The sequence below is a fragment of the Cynoglossus semilaevis genome, chromosome 4 (genome assembly GCF_000523025.1).
Source record: "Cynoglossus semilaevis isolate Cse_v1.0 chromosome 4, Cse_v1.0, whole genome shotgun sequence".
Taxonomy (NCBI): domain Eukaryota; kingdom Metazoa; phylum Chordata; class Actinopteri; order Pleuronectiformes; family Cynoglossidae; genus Cynoglossus; species Cynoglossus semilaevis.
This window is the reverse complement of record NC_024310.1, coordinates 13,395,932-13,411,618: the sequence shown is the minus strand read 5'-3', so window position 1 is coordinate 13,411,618 and position 15,687 is coordinate 13,395,932. Positions and strand designations below refer to the sequence as shown.

Here is a 15,687-nt window from a genome sequence, read left to right as displayed (position 1 = left end):
AAAACTTCAATGTAAGCCAGACAACCTCCTGCAATTGGACCCAAGTCAGAGAGAAAGGCTCGAGCAGCATGGACTCCATAGTCATCATTGCTAATGAGCAGACCTGCCCACGTCCAACCAAAGTGTTTTAGAATCTGAATCATTGCACGGACCTATGTGGACACAGAGAAGAGGAGTCAGTTTACGAGCTGTAATAATTGATCATTAAAAATCTTACCAAAGTCAGTGGTGTTTTTGAGACCACAGCACTCTAATTGTTGAATTGTTTAGAAGTGTCTAAGATTTATTTAGTTTTATGCATGCCTCAGCCAAAAGTACATTTTACCTGAAATGAATCACTGGGAATCGTCCTAAAAAAGGATGGAAACTTTTCTCGGTCACTCAGACAGGAACATGTGGCAAAATAACTGACCTGAGGAAAAGCAGACATGTTTTATATCCAAATAATTCCTCTCTGCAATGCATTTGAAAATGAATCACTGTTACACTTACCAGAGGGACTCTGTACAGACCTACAACCGTGGAGATGGCAATAGTAGATGTAGAGAAGGAATCACCAACAATCCCTAGGACTGGAAGACCTACACAGGTCTCCTCTGATGCCATCTCTCCTGCTTGACCACTGATTAAGGACATTGCTGCACGGAATCCAGTTGCTAATTCAATGCAGTTATCATAGAGACTGTATCCCAGAGTAACATTAGAGAGCAGGTTGGGGTTTCTGTTGATCTCATCAATAGCAAAGGCCATGGTCTGAGCCTGTCTGAATCCTGAAGGATGAAATCTAACACAAGTAAATATGATAATGAGCATAAGGTGTATATATGAATATGTATATACATATAAAAATAAAACATGTACTCATATACAGTATTTGAAAGCAAAATGAAAAAAATAATAAGATGAAATTATTGTAGTTTTTCAGCCATACACTCACCCATAGCAGACAGACTCCTGTGGCTCTGAGGTAAAAGACAGGTCAGGAACAGTAGAAAAGAAATTGATCGCAAACAATCCTCCTAGAATTACATCTCCAGTCTGGTGAATCCCATTCAAGTCGAACTGTCCTTGTAACTGACAGGTAAATGAATACAGAGGTGGAAATCTAACTGTGAAAACACAGACAAAGATTAATAAAAAAGTCATCTCTTGAAATGATACCATGGCTTTTCTTCAACTTCTCCCCTCCACCAAGTGAAGGTGTATCACTGTGTAACTCTATTTAATGGATCTACATGACTTACTGAGGTGATACCACCCATTTGGGAGATGGTTTCAGGGCAGGACCATGGATAGATAATTACTGAAACAGGGCAGTTTTAATGATATGAACATGATGGACACTTTTTATTTTTTGACAGTGATGGTTGAAAATGAGCTTATGCTTTGTAATGTCAATTAAAAGCCCACTTATTTACGTTACCAATAAACGATCTGATGGCATTCTATAGTAACACTATAGTAACAAATAAGTTTTGGTAGAACATTGATGGTAATGGCTGGTTCTTGATAAGATATTCACAAAAAACAAACAAAGGAAGTAAAATGTGAATATTGTACAGTTTGTTTGTAGTATATTTAAACAAATTCATATTAACAAGGCCAAGTAGACTGGTGGGGGTATGGGGAATGGTGTGTGAGTGAGTCAATAAACGTTGCCCTGTTGGGCTCATATAAAGTTTAGCAACCTAGCATACAGTGAAATCTTTATGCATCTCTTGCGTGTGTGTCCCGGTGTCTCCTTTAAGTGTTGCACATAAACAGAGCTGTGCGTTGTTGTGGCTGAGGGCGAATGCGTTGATCATCTTGTTGACATTCAGGGCTCGTGTGTTTTTAATATTGATAGCCAAAATTCTATGGCCATGAATCCCACCTCCGCTGGGCACACAAACACTTTCCAGCCCCGACCCTCTACTTCAGCTGCCAAGTTGGCATAACACAGCTTTTTCCTTTCGTACACCTAATCAACAGCTTCCTCCCACGAGGACTGTCAACTCAACAATGTGGTGGTGTCCCGCCTAAGTTGTTCCACCTGTGACCAAGGCTTTTGATTGTCTTCTCTATGATCCTTGGTATTGGTTCATTGTTATATGAAACCATTTGTTGGTTTCTTAACAATTAAAATTCTGTGGGATTTACTGTAGTTGGTGTCCTAACTCCTAGTGATGTCCTAACTTGCCCATCTGATGTTACCCTGGAGTTTCCACAGTAGGCGTCTGGTGCATGCTTTCGTTGAACATATAGTTGTGATCATCCATAAATGCTCTGATCGGAGGGAGGCACAGCCCACTCTCAGGCATTCACCTCCAACCACCCACGGAGAAGTTGTATATTAATTCCACTGCTATGGCGAAGGCCAGTGAGGAGATGGTGCAGCCTGCAATTATGCCAACTTACAACTGTTGCCAGTCAGTTGTACTGTCTTTGGTGGTGATGCAGAACTGATGGTCTTCAAAATTGGCCTTGTTATGCCCTCAGTCTTGGAAAAAAACTGAAAACTGTCCACAGCAACCCATGAGGTACTGACCTTAAGTCATTGGCCAGGTCTAAAAAGACCACATGCAGCTCTTTCTTGGCCATTTGTATCTGGTGCCAGATGATATTTGCGTGTTCCAGGCATCCTGACAAACTTCTTATCCCTGCCTTTCACACCACGGTGTCAACATAGTTGTTCCCCTGTAGGAAAGATGAAAGTCTTTGGGCCACAACACTGAAGCTCTTTTTCTTCCACATTCAATAAAATAAATGTTTTTTTGCCTTGGGCTCTGTTCCCTCCTGTCACTTCAGGTTGTCAACAGGTCTTTCCCGAGTTGTCAGCTACCTTTTCACAGGAATCACTGGTTCCAAGCCAGGGTTCAGTATGTGTATTAGGACTAGATGTTAGTATCCCTGAAAGTTGATACCCAATACCTACCTCAATACCAATTTTCTGGTAATCAGTAATATAATTAATTTAATTTAAGACATTTTCAGAGATAGATACAAAAAGACAGATAAAAAGCACATGAAATAAAATGTAATAGAAATATGTTTTATTTAATCAATTTTATTGGGTTTAGTTTTGGTTGTATTAGGACATTTTTGTGATCCAAACTTTAGGGAGCAAACGTACCTGGGCACAGTGTGACGGCCCTAGTGTGAATGCACCTTAAAAGTTTGCAATGGCCAAGGGCAGGTGTTAAATGTAAAATTTGGTGAACAAGGTAGGGGCTGTAACTGTAATGAGACAAGCTGTTAAAATGCAAAACACCCAGAAGATAAAAATGTCCTGCTATGAAGAAAAAGTACCTTTGTTTAATCTTGCATAACTGTAGTTAACGGGTTATTGACTCATTTAATCTGCTTGGACAACTAGAAGCTTGTGTGAAAGAGAGACCAACTTTCTCAATTACGCTATTCTAAAAAAATGTGAACAATTGCTGTATAATGGTATTTAAATTTTATTCTAATGTCTACTAATCACTGTACCTGTACTTCTGTAGATTGCATGGATAACTAATATAGTAAATCTCCTGCAGCATTTATGATCCAGCTTTTCGACCCATGATGGCTTTCTTGGTATTCCTTTCTGGTCTGAAAATAATAATGTAACATTTTGGTCCAAACAGTGCCACCAACAGGCCAAAACTAGAGGCCAGGATGGCAAACACCTCTACGGCATCTGCATATTTCCCTGGTGAGCTGATATAGGCAGGGACAAAGGCCACCCACACTGCACAGAAGATTAGCATGCTGAAAGTTATGAATTTAGCCTCATTGAAACTGTCTGGAAGTTTTCTTGCCAAAAAGGCTAACAAAAAGCTTAGGATTGCTAGTAAACCAATGTAACCAATCAAGACTGCAAAACCAACAGTGGAGCCAATGACACACTCATACACAATCTTTTCACTGTGATACTGGGTGTTTTTATGAGGTTTGGGTGAGGCAGAAACAAGCCAGGTAGTGCAGATCGCTGCTTGAACAAAAGTAAGAGCCAGAACTGTTCCTCTCTGCTGTAATGCACCAAACCACTTCATACTGGCTTCACTTCCTGGTTTTGAGGCTCTGAACACAGCCAGAACAACAATAGTTTTAACTAAGATACAAGAGACACAAAGAACAAAGCTGATGCCAAACGCTGCATGTCTTAGTTGGCATGTCCATAATCTGGGTCGTCCAATGAAGAGCAATGAACACAAGAAACAAAGTTTGAGTGACAGCAGTATAAGGTAACTAAGTTCTGAGTTGTTGGCGCGAACAATAGGTGTGTTGCGATGACAAATAAAGATGCTGAAAACAACAAGACAAACAAATGTGCCCAGCACTGATGTGGTTGTCAGGCAGATACCCAGAGGCTCATGGTAGGAGAGGAATTCAGTTTTTTTAGGAACACAGTGGTCACGCTGGGGACTGGACCAGAAATCCTCTGGACAATTGATGCACACTGTGGAGTCTGAAAGAGAATGAAAGCATTATGATACAAATATATTAAAGATCAAAGTTAAAATGTCAGATGTACCTGTTTTATTGTTGGCCTTTCCTTCAGAACAAAGAACACAGTCAAAACAACACTCAGGTTCCCCCTTCTTCCGGGCAACACGGGTTCCTGGTGGACAGCTTTCACTACAAACTGATTGTGGGGGCTGTGTGGAGAAGTATTAAAATCAATTAATGAACCTGTGTTGACAACCAGGAAAAAGAGGTAAAATGTATTCTTGAAAAAAGTTAGGAACCTGTTTAGACCCAAAGTTCCAGAAGATTCTGTCTTCATTAAGTGTGATCTCTTCCCCTCCTGAAGGTGATCTTTTCACTTCTCCCACATTCCTTATTTCAGTACTCCCATCTGGAAGCCATCGCCAGTTCATTATGTCATAAATTGGTAAAGCATCCCCATACTCATCAAATGACACTTGGTCACCAAATGATGTGGTGAAGTTGACATTTTCCAAATAATATGCAAGCTGCAAAAACCAAATAAGAAGGACTATTATCCTTAACTGATAATGTTGACAAAAATGTGCTATAGATATTTAGGAGTTTATCAAGTTTATTCCTGTGCAACTGGGACCCCCCAGGGTTTTGTGCTGACCCCACTGCTGTAGGGCCACACTCGTTACAGTCATAGGCCTGATTACTGGAGGAGACAGGGTACAGAAAGAAGGCAGCAGGACTAGTGGCCTCACGTAAGGACAACAATCTTCCCGTATATGCAGTAAAGACCAAAGGCAGCTCTGATTAAACACTTAATTTTGTTGCACCATGTCTGTGTGAACAGGAAATGCATTTGCAATGCATTGCATTTAGACGAATATAGAGTTTTAGGGCGGACAACTCCATGCTCTTCAGAGTGGAGAAGTTTGAAAACTTGCATCTCCATTTGATTGTAGCATGGCAGGACAACATGCTCTCTGTAACCTTTTGTCCCAGTAACCCTAACCCTACACTCTCTCACACCATAAACTTTTTTCCATCCCCACAGGACATTTCCGGAGCAATGGTTATCATTAGGGCTCACAACATAACAAAGGACCATTCAAACCGACAACACAGCCTCTTCACACTTCTGCCCTCAGGAAGACACTATAGGAGTGTGACAGCAAGAGCAAAGCAGTGGTGGGTAGTAACGAGTTACATTCACTCCATTACATTTACTTGAGTACTTTTTTAAAATAAAATACTTCTAGGAGTAGTTTTAATTAACTATACTTTTTACTTTTACTTGAGTAGATTTATGAAGAAGCAACATTACTCTTATGCCGCAACATTAGGCTATACTGAGTTAGTTATTTTTATCAGACATACTGGATAAAGCTTTAGCTATCTAGTATCCAGTTCTCTATTCGTCCATGATCCAGTATCTCTACTTTTGTAATTTTGTCTATCTGAATTGAATGCTCATTTAAAATAAATCAGATGTTACTCAACAGTTACTCAGTACTTGAGTAGTTTTTTCACCAAGTACTTTTTTACTCTTACTCAAGTAATTATTTAAATGACTACTTTTTACCTCTACTTGAGTAATATTATGAAGTAACAGTTATTTTACTTGAGTACAATTTTTGGCTACTCTACCCACCTTTGGAACAAAGAAACCATTTAACAGCTTCCACCCTTAGACAATCAGACTCTTGAACTCCCCTCACCGTCCAAACCTCTTGTGGTTTTCAAGTTACTTAGTTGAACAGAACATTTACTTCTTAGGGTTATCTCCTTATTTGTTATTATTTATTACTGTTGTTGAGTAATAACTCTCCTGTGTGCATTGTTTGTTGTTGGTACATTGTTGTGTGAGCTTGTAATGTATACTGTCAGGTGTAAAAGGAGAACAACAAATATGAATAACTGCATTCTCCCAATTTACATAATAAAACCTTCTTGAATGTTGATTGTTTGCTCCTGTACTACCACCAAATATACGGCCAAGTTGTACAATAATTCAGTTTTACTAGGAGTTTTCAATTTTTGATAATCAGGCAGCAGCACACAGGCCTCATGATAGAAAATATTAAATGAGATAAATAAAGAATTGTCATGTAAAATTATTTCACACCTGCCATGGTTCCAGTCCTTGTAATTGAGCACAGGTGTCTCCACTGAAAGGTCCTCTCCCTGGCTCACACTGCAGCATGTCATCAAGAGCATGTGCCAGAGCATAGACTGCCTTATACACATTATACTCTGGTCTGAGGTCTGAAACATCCAAGAATTCCTCAGCTACTTCATCCTCTAATACCTCCTGTCCAGTGCATAATGCTCCTCCATTTTCTATCCAACCTGCTGGAGTTGGAGCAAATCTACACTGAAACATTTGTTCCCAAAACTGATTTACCTGGAAATTACAAGATTTATTACACAATATTGAAATATTTTTTAAAATAGTTTCAACTAACAGATTGAAAATTGTTTTTATCCTCACCATGTTATCTCCATGGCTGCTGTTGTGCTGTTTGTCAGGACGTATTTGAAGCAAGAAGGTTCTGAACCCTGACAATTCTCCCTGACGAATTGCAATTCCTAGTGTTCCACTCAGGTATGGCATGAGGTCAGGTGTCTGTAGCAGAGCAGCGGATATCCAGGCTTCACTGGCCATCCACTGCAGACTGGTCAAATTCTGCCTCACAACCTAGATCATGTATGTTAACACTAAATAATACTGGCATTCATTTATGTTTATTGTATTTATCTCACTAAGTATTTAATTTTCTCTTATCAACTATCAGTATTGCAATGGAAAAATAATGTTTGTTTTCACAACACTTTTTTTTTCAGAATATTTTAACTTAAACTTAAACTGTTTTCTTACTTACATACTTACTTCTTCCATGAGATTGAGCATGTGACTCTCATGTGCAAACACAATGACCACACGTGCTGTTGATTTCCTCATCACATTAACTATTCTCTTCAGTTCACTACGATCATTTGTCCATGGCAAAATCTCTGTATAAGCCAGACATCCTCCAGCAATTGGACCTAGATCAGACTGAAAGGATCGGGCTGCATGGACCCCATAGTCATCATCACTGATTAGCAGGCCTGCCCAAGTCCAACCAAAGTGTTTTAGAATCTGAATCATAGCACGCACCTTTGAGGACACAAACGAGTCAGAGCACTTTTTCTATTCGTAAAACAGTTGTATTTGCTATTTAACTGTTAATAAACAACATTTCATTGTATACAAAAATATGCACAGTGCATCTCATAGTATTATATTATACACATTCTTAAACATTTTAATATGTGTTTAAAATGGTAGGAAATTACCTGAAATGAATCACTTGGAATTGTCCTGAAAAAGGACGGAAATCTTTTCCTGTCACTCAGACATGAACATGTTGCAAAATAACTGACCTGTGAGAAAAAAAAAAAAGGTTTTCGGCTTATTTAACTAATTACTCAAACATAATTTCTTAAAACAGTGTTGTCTTATTTATTCACAATAATTCCAGAATTAAAACTTACCAGAGGCACTCTGTACAAACCTAAGACAGTGGAGATAGCAATTGTCCGAGTAGAGGAAGAATCTCCCACAATCCCTAAAACTGGAGGATTTCCTTCACAGGTCCCCTCTAATGAAATTTCCTTCCTTTGTCCATTTACCAAGGATAATGCTGCCGAAAATCCAATTGCAAGGTGGATGCAGTTATCATACAGACTGTACCCCAGGGTCAGGTTAGGCAGAAGGTTGGGGTTTCTGTTGATCTCATCAATAGCAAAGGCCATGGTCTGAGCCTGTCTAAAGCTTATAATATCAAACCTAACATAAAAAAATATAAACAGTTAATACAAAGAAAATACACAACATGAAGTAAGTAATATTAAATAATGAACAATACCATAGGCAGTCTGAAAAAAGGTAGTAAATGGTAAGCAACATCATCACAAAATGTCATTAGGTCATGTTTCAGATACATTAGTTTTCAGTATCTTTGTGCAGTTTCCTTCACACACTCACCCATAGCAAGTAGGTAGCTGTGGTTCAGAAGTAAAAGAGAGATCAGAGGCAGTGGTTAGGAAGTTGACTGAAAACAGTCCACCCAGAACTATGTCTCCACTCTGGTGCATGCCATTTAGATGAAACTGTCCCTGAGAGTGACAAGATGAGGAACGAAGAGGGAAGGAAACAGCAGAGGAAAAGCAGAAAAACACCAATAATACGACATTACTGGTGTCTGGTAAAGCTGCCATAATGTCACTGAACAACGGTATATCACTGTTTTATTGATTTGCGAGCTCCTAGGTCTAGTTTATTGTTATAACACCACCCATCAGTGTATTGGGAGATGCCGTCAATGTTGGGTCCTGATTTCCTGTCTTTCGAGACAAAATTAACTTTTCCTGATAAATAAAGTGTTTTAAACAATTGGGACATACAATGTTTAAAGTAAGCGTTGTTACTTCAGAGAAATAGGAAAATATGACAACACAAGTAATGTGTGTAAATGGGAAGAAAATTATTTCTCATTTCAAAGACGGCAAATTTTATTTTTTGTTAAATAAAGGTGAGGAGTTATTTAATTTAATTATTATAACATGTTGTCACTGTTAGTGACATCCAGAGCTCTATTCAGGATGTCAGTGTGACTTACAGTAGCTACACATCTCAGTGACCCAGTATTTTTCAAACTTGGGGTCCCGACTCCACACATGGGATTGCCTGGAACTGAATTGTCTGAATTGTATAGTACTTGATTTAAAATAAATTATTGACAAAATGTTTTTTCAAGTAATTATTCTTTTTTTTATTTTATTATTATTTTATTTTAAAATTATGATTAAAAACACTACACATAATTTTAAACAACTGTTTTCTTATACTTTTGTATATAAAGAATATAAATCAATTTCCAATAAAATTCAACATTGGAGTTATAGAATTTTAAGGTAATAGCTTTCTTTTTTTTTCTATGAAAATCAATGACAATTCTAACATGTTTTAAGCACTAACAAGTTTCAGCACTAATGGACATTGGAAACAAAGGTTAGCCTGAGGTGGTCCAAATTAGAATTAGACTAACCAAAGTATTGAGTGTCCATTTTATGGTACAAGAAAAGGACACTTCCACCCCTGTCCTATTAAATGGCACTACACTCTGACAAATGAAACAGTGTGAATGACCGATCATGTCTTGTATTTATTTTACATATATTTTTCCTAAACAAAATTTCTTGTATATATCAGCATGGCCTTCGCAATCAAGTTGAATCATCATTTTCAGAAGAGGCAAAGTTTAGTTTGTTGAAAATGTTTTGCTTTTTATGCAAGACTTTCAAACTGACATGTGGAAAATTCTTGTATTCACCACTGTGTGGCAGAATACCTAAATAGAGGGTCATTATTTTAAAGAGAAGACAGATGGTTTGTAATTCTTTAGTTTACCATTCAGGAGATATTTATTAAAGACTGTGCTACCTGAACTATACCACCAAGTGTCAACTAAGTTAGCTGGGAAGTTAAAAGGAGTTCCAATGTTACAATGTCTAAGTTGAAACGTTTAAGAGAGATTTGGTAAACACTGATCACTTCCTGTGTTAGGTTTTTGAGGAGTAATTTATTTGTTATTTTCTTTGAATGGAGAACTAATGAATCGATGCTATGTTGAGTTTACTAACCTGGTCTTCGACCCATGATGGCTTTTTTCGTGTTTCTCTCAGGTCTGAAGAGGATTAAATAACATTTGGGTCCAAACAATGCTATCAACAGACCAAAACTAGAGGTCAGGATAGCAAAAACTTCCACAGCATCTGCATATTTTCCTGGTGAGCTGATATAGGCAGGAACAAAGGCCACCCACACCGAACAGAAGATAAGCATGCTAAAGGTGATCAGATTAGCCTCATTGAAACTGTCAGGGAGATTCCTTGCTAGAAAGGCTAACAAAAAACTGACAACGGCCAGCAAACCAATATAACCAAGCAAGACTCCAAAGCCCACGGTGGACCCAATGATACACTCATACACTATCTTGTTGTTGTGATACTGTGTGTCTTTATAAGGAGCGGGTGAAGCAGTGACAAGCCAAACAGTGCAAATGGCCGCTTGGACAGATGTCAGGAGCAAAACGGTCCCTCTCTGTTGTAATGTACCAAACCATTTCAGACTGGCTTCACCTCCCGGTTTTGATGCCCAAAACACAGCAAGAACCACCATAGTCTTTACCAGGATACATGAGACACACAGCACAAAGGTGATGCCAAATGCTGCATGTCTTAGTTGACATGTCCATAATCTTGGTTGTCCAATGAAGAGCAACGAGCAAGGGAAACAGAACTTGAGTGACAACAACAGCTGGAAACTAAGTTCTGAGTTGTTGGCACGAACTATAGGTGTACTGCGATGATAAATAAAGATGGCGAAAACAACAAGACAGATAAATGCACCCAACAATGAAGCAGTTGTCAGGCAGATACCCAGAGGCTCATGGTAGGAGAGGAATTCAATATTCTTCGGAACACACTGGTCACGCTGGGGACTGGACCAGAAGTCTTCAGGACAAGGAAAACACTCCATGGAATCTAAAGGTATTGAAGACTTGATGAGATCTCAACTTTCACATTTTTGCTGTATCTACATCACACTTACCAGTTGTGTTACTGATCTTTCCTTCTGAACAAGGAACACAGTCAAAACAACATTCGGGTTCCCCAGTTTTTCGGGCCATACGAGTTCCCGGAGGGCAACTCTCACTGCACACTGACCGAGGGGGCTGTAAGAAAGAAAAAAAAATACCATATAATGTTTTTCTTACCCACAATACTCATTAAAAACGAAGAAACTCAAGGGTACCTTTTTAGATTTAAAGTTCCAAAACATCTTTTTTTCATTGAGTGTGACTTTTTCTTCCTTCAAATATCTTTTAACTTCCCCAACAATCTGAACTTCAGTGCTTCCATCAGTGAGCCACAACCAGTTCATGATGTCATATATTGGTAAGGCATCACCATTCTCATCAAATGACACCAGATCACCCATTTTGGTGGTGAAATTGACTTTTTCCATGTAGGTCAGAAGCTTAGGAAAAGAGGTTTGATGTTAAAAAAACATGAGGACAACACAAGAAGAGTGTTGTCCATTTCATCACTGTCACTTAGGCAACGTCTACTACTAAAGTGACAAACTTCATTTAGAGTACAAAATTTTAGAAAGCATACTGCCTGCGAGGCGTTCCTTCTACACATGCAGCCACAGAACATTGAGTTCCAACAGTAGTGAGCAGTTGTTGGTCTCTTTTTCAGGCTAGAACAAAAACCTTCAATGTTGAATATTTGATGCTGGTAGATCATGTAGATCGAAGCTGAAAAATTGCCTTTGGACTTGAATTTGTTGTTCAAAACATAAAAAAATAGGGGGAAAAAAACACTAGAAAGTGAGGGAATTAAACTAAAGTGTCCCAAGAGGAGAAGCTAAGTACAAGCTAAGTAACAGGGTTTTGTATTGTTTTTGGATCGTGTAGATGGTTGATGCAGAAAAGACTCATACTCATACACGTTTACGGAAGCGTATTGCTGCTACACTGAAAAAAATATATTAGCTCAGTATCACGTAATTACGTGATAACCTTCACCTTATTTTGTGATAATTTTCACGTAATTACATGACAACTTTCATATTCTTGCCTCGCATGCAGACCTTTATTCATCACATAATTACGCGAAACTTATCACGAAACAGCGTAGAATTTATTACAAAATAACGTGAAAGTTATCACGTAGTTATGTGGTACTCAGCCAGTGTTTTCTTCTCACTGTGGCAGCAATAAGCTTCCGTACAAACCGGAACTTGAGTGTTGAGAGCAAAATAGAAAGAAAAAGAAGTGTTCATTAAACACATCCATTCAGGAACATGTGTGCTGCTCAACTTATAAATTGTGTGCAGTGACGATGTCACTTATAAACAACTCCCTTAGTGGTCCATTTCCTACTTTTTAACTGTTACAGTTTGAAAAACGCATTATAGATTGATTGTCATTTGTATCTCTTCAGTTTTCATTTCCTGAAAATCTACAAGATGCTAGGCTTGTGATAATTTGGCAATAAGTGGGCTGCACAGTACAAAATTAATTAAGAAGAAGATATTGAGTGTAAACTTATATTCAACCTGCCATGGCTCCATTCTTTGTAATTGACCACAGGTGTCTCCACTGAAAGGTGCTTTCTCTGGATCACACTGCAGCATGTCATCAAGAGCATGTGCCAGAGCATACACAGCCTTATACACATTGTACTCTGGCCTGAGGTCTGAAAGATCAAAGAATTCGTCCTCCAGCAAATTCTCTAGAGCTTCCTGTCCAGTGCATAATATTCCTCCAGCTTCTAGCCAACCTGCTGGAGGTGGTTTAAATCTGCACTGGAATATGTTTTCCCAAAACTGATTTACCTGGAAAAATATGTAGGATATATTTTGTTTAACAAGCTATTAATATTGTAACTGTAAATACCAGATCTGGCAAAACTGTTGAATTCCTACCATATTATTTCCACTGCTGCTGTTATGATGCAGATCTGGACGAATTTTTAATAGGAAGTTTCTGAATCCTGTCAAATTACCTCGACGGATGGTGATGCCCAGTGTTCCACCTAGGTATGGCATTAGGTGGGGCTTCTGCAGCACAACAGCTGAAGACCAAGCCTCACTGGCTATCCACTGCAGTCCTGTCAGATTTTGTCTTATGACCTGTTAATTGAATGTTAAGGCAGGGTACATAGTTTAGTTGTTTTAACATGCTGTTTTCAATTTTTCTTCAGTATCTGACATAAGTCCTTTTTAACAGTGACCTATGAAACACAGCATGCTTTTTGAAATCTTCAAAAAGGTTTAAAGGTTTGGGCAGATTCACTCTTTCAGGACTCACCTCTACCATGAGGTTGAGCATATGGCTCTCATGTGCAAATACAATAACAACACGAGCTGTAGATTCCCTCATCACATTAACTATTCTCTTCAGTTCATTGCGGTCATTTCCCCAAGGCAAAATCTCAGTGTATGCAAGACAACCTCCTGCAAGTGGACCCAGATCAGATTGCAATAATCGAGCAGCGTGGACTCCATAGTCATCATTACTGATGAGCAGACCTGCCCAAGTCCAACCAAAGTGTTTTAGAATCTGAATCATAGCACGCACCTGTGAGGACACAGAGAAGAGGCATCAGAGCACAGCCTGTAATTATCTGTCAACCTATATTTGAGCTTTTGTCAACATCTTTCTGTGTTGTAACATGACACCACACTAAGCCGTACACAGAGAATTAAACTGGATGTGGTTTCAACTTGTGTGTTTTTCCATTGATGTAGAAAAAAAAATGTTGTCTTTAATTTATGTATATATTTTACCTGAAAAGAATCACTGGGGATTGTCCTGAAAAAAGACGGGAATTTTTGTCGATCACTGAGACAGGGACATGTAGCAAAATAACTCACCTGGGAAAATGAGACCAAAAACAGTGAAATCATCATTATGGTCGTATTTGTGGATTTTTTTTAGTTGGATTACTCTGTACTCATTATTTAGTTATTAAACATGTACCACATGATCATAGTTGTACCAAGTCCAGTTACCTACAAACATACAAACTTAAAGAGGTCTTTAGAAATAATAATAATAGCAATAAAAACCAGAGACCATTAGGATTAAAAAGTGTGTTTAGAGAAATAATTTCCATCAACAACACTAACTAAAGGCACATTTACAGATCGACTGACTGACCAACACAGTGATATGACAAAGGATAGAAATATGCCATTGTACTGTGTGCCCAATATCCAGAAGCACAGACAATAATTATGTTGTAAGTTTGCAATTAAATGGCCACAACTGTGACAGCATAATTAAAATGATCTACAAACAGTACTAGGATAAAAATGAAAATCTCATTATACACAAATATATTTTTAAGAGTTTTCAACTTACCAGAGGTACTCTGTACAAACCTAATACCCTGGAGATGGCGATAGTACGTGTAGAGGAAGAATCACCAACTATACCTAAAACTGGAGGAGTGTCACATTCATCCTCCAGGTTGACCTGCCTCTCGTAGCCATTTGATAAAGACAAGGCTGCGCGCATTGAAACCCCTAAGTGGATGCAGTTATCGTACAGACTGTATCCCAGAGTCACATTAGGCAGCAGGCTGGGGTCCCTGTTAATCTCATCAATAGCAAAAGCCATGGTCTGGGCGTGTCTGAATCCTAAAGGATCAAAACTAACACAAAAAGTGTATTAAAAAGGATGTAGTAATCATTATCTTTGTAATTATAAACCTTGACAGGGGGTCTGCTATAGTTTACACACTCACCTGTAGCAGACAGGTTGCTGTGGCTCTGAAGTAAAAGACATGTCAGGAAAAGTAGAAAAGAAATGAACTTTAAAAATCCCACCAAAAACTACATCTCCAGACTGGTGGATTCCATTCAGATGAAACTGCCCTAGTAAATTACAGGAGGAGGATTGCTGAAAAGATATAGCAGAGAAATAACAGAAGAATAAAGGGTACAGTATAAGCATTACGGTTCTGTCTAGAAATGGCTTCATGACTTGTCACTGTCACACCCCTGTCTGACTGCTGTCTACCTGAAATGTCATAGCATTTATTGAATTTCACTGGTGGTCAGATTTGCACAACACCCAATAAGGAAATGGCAACAAGCAGTTAGGGCAGGGTCTAAAAAACATCTCATCTGAGACTAACAGCATTATTTGTAAGTGTTTTTTTTAAGGTCACCTCTCTATATCTGTGGAAACGCTGTGGTATACTTTCACTTAATCCACAGTATTTGGACTATGGAAGAAAAGTGACGATAACAAGAGAAAACACTGCTGTAAGGCAACAGTAACAACCACTCTTCCACTGTGAAGATCATAAAAATATTTCCATTCAAATGATTGGTGAGACCATAGGGGGCTAATCTTTACTTACATTCTGTTTCAGCTTCTATACAGTATTATTGTCAGAGATCTACAAAATGGTGGCAATACTAAAGCAATTCCGAGCAGTGCTAAATGTACATATTTAAGTCTGTTGTTTCTACCACAGAATCCAGAAACTCTGGGAGAAAGTACAGAGACTGCTACACATACTTAAAATGTTTTAAAGTTTACTTAGTTTACTCTCAATTAACTTGTGTATGACACCAGCCTGTTTAGTAGAACACAATGCTGATTACGCACAGGAATTCAGGAAAGACACAAACAAACAAAGATCTTCTTTAAC

General features: G+C 38.5%; 3 protein-coding genes across 3 annotated transcripts in view; all 3 read right to left on the bottom strand.

Moving 5' to 3' along the window:
* LOC103378203 (extracellular calcium-sensing receptor-like) overlaps positions 1-1,990 on the bottom strand; it is a 4,591-nt gene extending 2,601 nt beyond the window's left edge. Inside the window, 5 exon segments of the mRNA XM_025055267.1 lie at positions 1-2; positions 4-152; positions 326-412; positions 493-784; positions 938-1,990. The exon segment at positions 1-2 is cut by the window's left edge and continues 110 nt beyond it. Coding sequence (XP_024911035.1) covers positions 1-2; positions 4-152; positions 326-412; positions 493-784; positions 938-1,164 — 757 coding nt within the window. The 5' untranslated portion in view covers positions 1,165-1,990.
* Positions 1,991-3,117: 1,127 nt separating this feature from the next.
* LOC103378202 (extracellular calcium-sensing receptor-like) lies at positions 3,118-9,116 on the bottom strand. The gene is made up of 9 exons (XM_017031888.2): positions 8,435-9,116; positions 7,942-8,236; positions 7,744-7,830; positions 7,295-7,564; positions 6,896-7,102; positions 6,530-6,808; positions 4,713-4,940; positions 4,499-4,622; positions 3,118-4,432 (listed from the first exon to the last, which is right to left on the bottom strand). Exons 1-9 carry the CDS (start codon positions 8,665-8,667, stop codon positions 3,522-3,524), a joined length of 2,634 nt encoding a protein of 877 aa, XP_016887377.2. The 5' UTR covers positions 8,668-9,116; the 3' UTR covers positions 3,118-3,521.
* Positions 9,117-9,703: 587 nt separating this feature from the next.
* LOC103378201 (extracellular calcium-sensing receptor-like) lies at positions 9,704-15,306 on the bottom strand. Its single transcript, XM_017031887.2, has 9 exons — positions 14,773-15,306; positions 14,388-14,679; positions 13,811-13,897; positions 13,332-13,601; positions 12,947-13,153; positions 12,578-12,856; positions 11,267-11,491; positions 11,063-11,186; positions 9,704-10,995 (listed from the first exon to the last, which is right to left on the bottom strand). Exons 1-9 carry the CDS (start codon positions 15,006-15,008, stop codon positions 10,088-10,090), a joined length of 2,628 nt encoding a protein of 875 aa, XP_016887376.1. The 5' UTR covers positions 15,009-15,306; the 3' UTR covers positions 9,704-10,087.
* Between the last annotated feature and the right edge of the window lie 381 nt (positions 15,307-15,687).